The sequence below is a fragment of the Bos taurus genome, chromosome 18 (genome assembly GCF_002263795.3).
Source record: "Bos taurus isolate L1 Dominette 01449 registration number 42190680 breed Hereford chromosome 18, ARS-UCD2.0, whole genome shotgun sequence".
NCBI classification, from domain to species: Eukaryota; Metazoa; Chordata; class Mammalia; order Artiodactyla; family Bovidae; genus Bos; species Bos taurus.
Genome location: NC_037345.1, coordinates 46,086,041 through 46,094,136, shown reverse-complemented (window position 1 = coordinate 46,094,136; position 8,096 = coordinate 46,086,041). Strand labels below are relative to the sequence as shown.

Genomic DNA, 8,096 nt, shown 5'->3' with positions numbered 1-8,096 from the left:
TAACACCTCCCTTTTGAAACTCCCTCCCATCTCCCTCCCCATCCCACCGCTCTAGGTTGATACAGAGCCCCTGTTTGAGTTTCCTGAGCCATACAGCAAATTCCTGTTGGCTACCTGTTTTACATATGGTGATGTAAGTTTCCATGTTAGTCTTTCCATACATCTCACCCTCTCCTCCCCTCTCCCCATGTCCATATGTCTATTCTCTATGTTTGTTTCTCCATTGCTGCCCTGTAAATAAATTCTTCAGTACCGTTTTTCTAGATTCTGTATATGCTCTCCTTTAATGTTCCTGACAGTCTGGATTTGGTTAAGAAAGATGAGGCATGGGGGGACAGACCACTTCTTTACCCTAAGGGCCTGGAGAAGTTCTCTGCCCCACCTTGCCCATGCTGTTGCTGTTTAATCATTGAGTTATGTCCAATTCTTTTGCAAATGCATGGACTGTAGCCCTCCAGCCTCCTCTGTCCATGGGATTTCTTAGGCAAAAATACTGGAGTGGGTTACCATTTCCTTCTCCAAGGGATCTTCTTGACCCAGGGATTGAACCCGAGTCTCCTGGTTGGCTGGAGGATTTTTTCTTTTTAAACCACTGAGCCACCTGGGAAGTCCTGCCCTTGTGTATACATGTACAATATATGGACATACCGACATAGTCCATTTACGTGTACCTGCCATGTGTATATCTGGAGCATATGCCAATCCACTGGGTCACTTTGAGGGTCTCAGGCCTCATTTGAGCTCATTTTCCTGTTGGCAAGTAGCACATACCTGGTCTGTTCCCTCCCACTCCCTACTGTGTGTCGACTACAGGGCCAGTGTTGGAAGAAGAGCTGGTGGGAAGGTGGTCGTGGTAGCAGGGGCTTCTGCCAGCCTTTTCTTTGAAAGAGCTGGATTTACGCTATCACTTTGGAGAGAGTTTGGCAGTTTCTGCTGAAGCTGAAAATGCAGATGCCCATGCTCGCAGTATTTCCCTCCCTGGAGGAACGTTCCCACAAGTGCACAAAAAGACATGCACAGGGATGTTCAAAGTAGCATTGCTATGCTGGTGGAAAATCTTCAAGTCCACAAACCATTTTGCTCTTCCCTGGCTCCCTCTTATCACTCTGCGCCCTGCCCCTGTAGTGGAGTTTCCTCCTGGGAGTGATGTTGTAAATGCTAGACCTGGGCTCTTCGGTGGACTTCCGTAATCCAGCAGGTCTCCACCCCAGTGGGGTGGGAACAGAGCCTCTGCCAGTTGAGGTGAGAATCACAGGATAGTATGAAAGTAGGATGGCGTGGATGGCTTGAAAATACATGTTTAATATAATTTTACCTTTGCAAAACAGTATTTGTTTAATGTGACACAAATGACAGTAGTTAGCAACGTATCATCATCAAAACGGCATGTGTTTCAAGGTTGTGGAGTGCTAATTGTGGGCGTGGTATCTTGAGCCCAGTTCAGAGACAGAGCTCTCACAGGAGTTTACATAAACCAAGTGACTGATTTCCTTTCCCGTGGAAGTGCACCTTCCCCACCACTAACCTGAAAACTGGAAAGGCTGAGATATGGTATTGTTGCAGGAAGGTGGACCCCTTCCAGGGCCCGAAACTGGGCTCTTGTCTAACACTCGGAAATGAATTGTCTGAGGAGACCCATGTGCTGACAAAGCGAGAGATTTTACTGGGAAAGGGCACCCGGGTGGAGAGCAGTAGGGTAAGGGAACCCAGGAGAACTGCCCTGCCACGTGGCTCGAAGTCTCAGGTTTTATGGTGATGGGATTAGTTTCCGGGTGGTCTTTGGCCAATCATTCTAATTCAGAGTCTTTCCTGGTGGTGCACGCATAGCTCAGCCAAGATGGATGCTAGTGAGAGGGATTCTGGGAAGTGGACGGACACATGGTGTCTCCTTTGGACCTTTCCCGAACTCTTCTGGTTGATGGTGGCTTATTAGTTCCGTATTCCTTATCAGGATCTCCTGTCATAAAACAACTTATGCAAATGGTTACTATGGTGCCTGGCCAGGGTGGGCAGTTTCAATCAGTGTGCTTCCCCTAACAGTATTGCTAATGGTATCTTCAAACCTTCCTCTCCCCCCTCCCACTTAACACAATGCTCCAGGAATTATTTATCAGCAGGTGCAACAGTCGTTGCATTGAATTAGATTATATGAACTAGATGTTGTTGAGTACTCTGACTGCAAAATTGGGGCTCTAACTGGGGCTCTGTGAAACCCACCAAATAAAGGACACTAAGTGTGTTCATGACTTTTACCCTGATGAGCTTTCTTTAATCTTTGCTGACAAAAAAAAAAAAAAAAAAAATCAAATGTACAGTTTTTTTTCAGGATGACACTGGCAAATAGAATTAGTATTGAGCCTTCCTTTCCTCCAGTTAATACAACTTCTCAAATCAGAAACCCTGTCTATAGTTTAGATCAACATAGTGAAAGCGAAAGTGTTACTCATTCAGTTGTCCGCCTCTTTGTGACCCCATGGACTCTAGCCTGCCATGCTCCTTTGTGGAATTCTCCAGGCAAGAATACTAGAGGGGTTAGTCTCTCCTTACCCTAAGGTACTCCTAACATATTAAAATATCTGAAATAATCAGTACAATAAAGACAGAGCATATAATTTCAAATCAGTAATGTGAGAAATCAATAAGAGAATGATATGAGAAACGAAAGGAAATAAAACAAAAGGAAAAAACCAATTTAATCCCGGAGGAAGGCAAGGGAAGATAAAAAGAAATATTAAAATATGAGGAAAACAGAAAGCACAAAATAAGATGGTAGGTGTTTTTTTTGTGTGAATATGTTCCTGGTGACAATTCATCTGACCAGTACACTTATTATCAGGCCATGCATGATATGCATGTATGTTTCAGTATGTATGTATACTTCAATGAAAGTGTTTAAAAATAAGACGGCAGAAGTAAATCCAAATATGTTGGAAATTAATTATGATACAAATATAAATGAATGAAAGGGTATAGTTAAAAGACAAATACTTTTGAATCATAGGACTGGATTACAGAATATCCAACTACTGTATGTGTTGCTTATAAAAGACACATTTAAAACATCAGGATATTGAGAGTTTGAAAAGAAAAGGATGGGTAAAAATGTACTAGGCAAATACTACTAAGAAAAAGTAGTACTACACCACGCATATTGGTGTGGCTGTATTCATATCAGACAACATAGATTTTAAGGCAAATTAATATTGAAAGACATTCAACATTCTCAGAAGACTGAACTACAGGGAGAAATAGACAAATTCACTGTCATAGAAGGAGCCGGTAACCCACCTTTCCATACAACTGATAGATCAGACAAAAGTAAATAAAGGTTATAAAGATTTGAACATTCCAAATTAACAAGTTTGATCTAAACTGTATAGCGAGAACTCATCAACAATTTCAGAACCTATATTCTTTTCACAAATGGAACATGAGATAGACTATATTCTAGACCAAAAAACAATTTTCAACAAATTTCAAGGAACTGGTACTATTAAAATAGTATTCTCTGATGGCAATGTGATTTACTTAGCAATGAGTAACAATAATAATAATAGGGTCAATTAAAATTTATATGCTTAAAAATTAAGAATCATTTCTAAACCTAGGAGTCAAAGAAAAGAAAATTAGGTGGAAATTAGAGCCTATTTAGAACTCAAAATAATGAAAATTCTGCAAATCAAAATTGTGGCATCTCCCTAAAAGTGCTCTTATGTGCATGCTAAGTTGCTTCATTCGTGTCCGACTCCTTGTTACCCCATGGACTGTAGCCAACCAGGCTCCTCTGTCCATGGATTCTCCAGGCAAGAATACTGGAGTGGGTTGCCATTCCCCTCTCCAGGGAATCTTTCTGACTCAGGGATTGAACCCGCATCTCCTGAGGCTCCTTCATTGAGGGAAATTAATAACCTTATATGGGGCTTCTCAGGTGGCACTAGTGGTAAAGAACCTGCCTGCCAAAGCAGGAGACATGAGAGACATGGGTTTGATCACTGGGTCGGGAAGATCCCCTGGAGGAGGGCATGGCAATCCACTCCAGTATTCTTGGCAGGCTACAGTCCAAGTCCACAGGGTCACAAAGAGTCAGACACAACTGAAGCGATTTAGCACACATGCAAGCAATAGCCTTATATACTTACATTAGTGAAGGACAAAGGCTGAAATAAATGAGTATCCAACCTTAAAAAGTAAGAAAAGGAACAACTGAAAAGACTCAATAAAGTAGAAGGAAGGAAACAGTAAAGATAAAATTAAGACATTAATGAAATAGAATACAGAGATAAATGCCAGAGAAAAGCTGGGTTTTTGGAAAAGACAAATTAACAGACATCTGGCAAGATTGATCAAGGAAAAAAAGCATATAAATACACAGTGTTGGGGACTGAAAATAAGACATAACTACTAAGAAGTATCCTGACCCAAGTTTCTTCACACCACCACTGACTTTTCTCTCAAGGACTTTTTTTCTTGCCCATTATAGACCTGAGCCCTCAACTGCTTTAGTCAGGGCTCACAGGCAGCATCTTATCTTGCTCTGTAGACCTCTGCCTGTGCTGGATGTTCAGACCCAACATGTGGAAATCACCCACTTCTGATTCAGGGCAAAAGGTAGAGCTAAAGAATTCTGTAGTAGATACAGCATACCTTGGCAATATGGCAGTTTTGTTTCTAGACCACTGCAATAAAGCGAGTGTTGCAATCAAGTGAGTCATGAATTTTGGTTTCCAGTGCTATGGGGTCACACAGAGTTGGACGCGACTGAAGCAACTTAGCAGCAGCAGCAGCAGCATGGTGGCTCGGTGGTAAAGAATCCATCTGCCAATGCAGGAGATGCAAGAGATGTGGGCTCAATTCCTAGGTCTGGAAGATCTCCTGGAGTAGGAAAATGGCAACCCACTCCATTATTTCTTGCCTGAAAAATTCCAAGGACAGAGGAGCCTGGCAGACTACAGTTCACAGGGTCGCAAGGAGTTGGACACAACTGAGCATACACACACATGCACACAAAAGCTTATACTGTACTTTAGACTGTAAACTGTACAATAACATTACATCCAAAAAAACCCAACAACCCACTTTTTAAATTTAGAAATACTTTGTTGCTCTTTGCAAAGTATTGCTCTTAGAAATACTTTATTGGCCATATACGGTTGCCGCAAACCTTCAAATGGTGGAAACCACAGTATTTTGGAAGTATAATGTAAGGAGGTATGCCTATTACTGAACTCTGCCATCTTACAGACACTGGGTAGGGAAGGCAAGGAATTTCATGGCTCTGATATCCCAGGATAAAAGGGCTTATAGTTTACCACAAGCAGTACTAGCCACGAATGAGGAAATGTCATAAACCACAGGGAACAAAATGAAAACCCTCACCCAGTGGATGAGTTGGATTTAAGAGACCCACTGCTCTTCTTTGCCCCTTAAGCTCGGCACTGGAGAACTTGCCCTGGTTCTGTTTCATTGTTCCCCTTTTTGAGCCCCCTACTCCCCAAAACACAGTAACCCAGGTTGGCAAATCCAGTCTCATATGGCCGCACCTAAGCTCCCATTTCCTCTCTCTGCAGCTGGCTGTCCGGCTCGCCTCCTCCAGTACCCTGCCAGGGAGGCGCCCCCGCTCTGCAGCCTTTTATCAAAGGCTCTGCGCACAGCTGAGGAGGAGAAATACAAAATCAAAGGGTCGATGCACGCATTGAGAGCGGTGAGCATCACGGCGCAGACCCGCCACCTTTCGCTGGTCTTATGGAAGAACCCCACCACGTGAAATACATTGTAGGGCCGGAAACAGGCCAGGAAATTGAACAGCGTCGCAACAACCAGCGCCACAGCTCTCGAGTGCTTCCGGGTCACCACTTGCGACTGGGAGAGAAGGATTCACACCAAACGCCAGTAACAGAAGATGGTGACCCCCATGGGGATGAAAAAGAAGAGGAGGCACAGTTCCAGCCGCACCGGAAGCACCAAGCGCAGCTGCTCTTGGGTGAAGTTGTCATAGCAGACAGGGCGGCTGTTGGCCTCCCGCGACGAGTTGGTTGGTAAGTACTGGACAATGATCACAACGCTACAGTGTCCAAAGGACAGGAGCTGGATGGCCACGGCAGCGATCACTCCGTACACGGGCCGGCGGTTCAGCTTGTACTGCACGGGGAAAGCCACGCTGCGGTAGCGCTCCACGCTGATGCCCACCAGCAGCCACGTGCTGCAGTAGATGCCACAGTAGAAGCCGAAACCTGTGAGGGCACAGAGCGTGTTCTCCAGGGGCCAGGCGAAATTATGCGCAGCCTCAACCATCTTGAAGAGCAGCAGCAGCAGCAGCAGCAGGAGGAGGTCGGCCAGCGTCAGGCTGAGCAGGAGGATGTGGATGGGTGCGGGGTGGGGCTGGCGCACGCGCCCCACGAAGGCCCACAGCGCCAGGAGGTTGGCAGGGAGACCGAAGAGGAAAGATAGAAAGTAGACAAGGAGAAGTCCCAGGTTTTGGGGACTTGGGGCCATCCTTCCTGAAGAGACAAAAGATGCTGTCTGAATTCTGAGTTTCCTAGCCCCAAACCAAGGTGAATCAGACTCTGTGTCTCCCCTCTGTGTTTCACTAAGGGATTATTGCCTACCCTGCAGACCGAACACTATTCTTCTTCCTGTGTGTCAGGGAGAAAGAACTTGTCCTTCTTCACAACAAAATTGTGCTTTTTTGCTTCACAACAAAATTACTTCTTTAGAATCTACACAACAGAATTACCCAAGAAAATTACTTCTTTAGAATCTTCCTCTTCTCCATTTCCGCCCTGCAAATTGAGAGAGAGAGAAAGAGTCTTAAGAATTTTGATGTCTCAGAATCTCCCACAGGAAAAGTTCTGAGGTCTCCAAGTCCCCAGTAGAAAGGGGGACTTCCCTGGTGGTCCATTGGTTAAGAATCTGCCTGCCAATGCAAGGGACATGAGTTCGATCCCTGGTCTGGGAAGATTCGCCTGCCTCTGGGTAACTAAGCCCATGTGCCCCAACTACTGAGTCTGCACACTCTAGAGCCCATGCTCCACAACAAGAGAAGTCACCACAGTGAAGAGTCAGTCGCCCCCACTCGTTGCAACTAGAGAAAGCCCCCGCACAGCGGCAAAAACCCAGAGCAGCCAAAAACAAATAAACAAAAAAAAAAAAATTTTTTTTTTTTTAAAGAAAGGACACATGTTAGGGCTGTGTGGTTCTCTGTCTTAAGTACCTAGAACTGTGCCCGACACATAGCAGGTGCTGAACCAACTTCTGTCAGTCAATGAATGGCTGTGTGAACTGTAGTTCCTCACGAAGACTGGGTAACCCCAAGACTATCTCTGAACATTTCCAAATTCTACTTGACCTGCCTGTGGCTTTTTCCTCTCCTAATCTTTGACCTCTTTTCTTTTTCTTTTCTCTCCCCAAGTTACAGGGCTTGAACACAAAATTCTCAGCTTCAGCTCTGAAAATGGGAGTTTGGTTGAGCTTGAGGGGAAAACAGCTCAAGCCCAAGGTGAGCCTCAGATGCCCCGCTTCTCAGTTCTATGCGGAGCCATTCAAAGATAACCTGTAGGTTCCGGGTAGGGTAACAGAGAGGCCTGACTGGGACCAGGATTCCAGTCCAGGCCATGCCGTGGATCAGTCCTGTGACTCTGGGAATCATTCTAAGTCCTCCCAGCATCAGCTTGTTTTCTTCTGCTTCACATATAACCAGTGATTTCACCAGAACCACCACAGTTCCCATAGGCTGCCAGCCAGTTCACCCTTTCTCCCCCTTGAAGAAAGCATATACGTGAGATGTATGTCAATCAAGAATAACCTTTAAACTCCTTGTACACACTATTATGTACTTCATAGGTGACTCAGTGGTAAAGAATCTGCCTGCCAATGCAGGTTGGATCTCTGAGCCTGGAAGATCCCCTGGAGAAGGAAATGGCAACCCACTCCAGTATTCTTGCCTGGAGAATTCCATGGACAAAGGAGCCTGGTGGGCTACAGTCCCATGGGGTAGGAAAAGAGTCAGACATGACTTAGCAACTAAACGACAACAACAGCACACTGCTATATCTGAGATGGATAGCCAACAAAGTCCTACTGCATAGCACAGGGAACTC

General features: G+C 45.0%; 1 protein-coding gene across 1 annotated transcript; it reads right to left on the bottom strand.

The window, feature by feature from the left end:
• Positions 1–367: 367 nt before the first annotated feature.
• LOC132342840 (free fatty acid receptor 2-like) lies at positions 368–7,741 on the bottom strand. Its single transcript, XM_059877500.1, has one exon. The coding sequence runs from the start codon at positions 6,490–6,492 to the stop codon at positions 5,875–5,877; it is 618 nt and encodes a 205-aa protein (XP_059733483.1). The 5' UTR covers positions 6,493–7,741; the 3' UTR covers positions 368–5,874.
• Between the last annotated feature and the right edge of the window lie 355 nt (positions 7,742–8,096).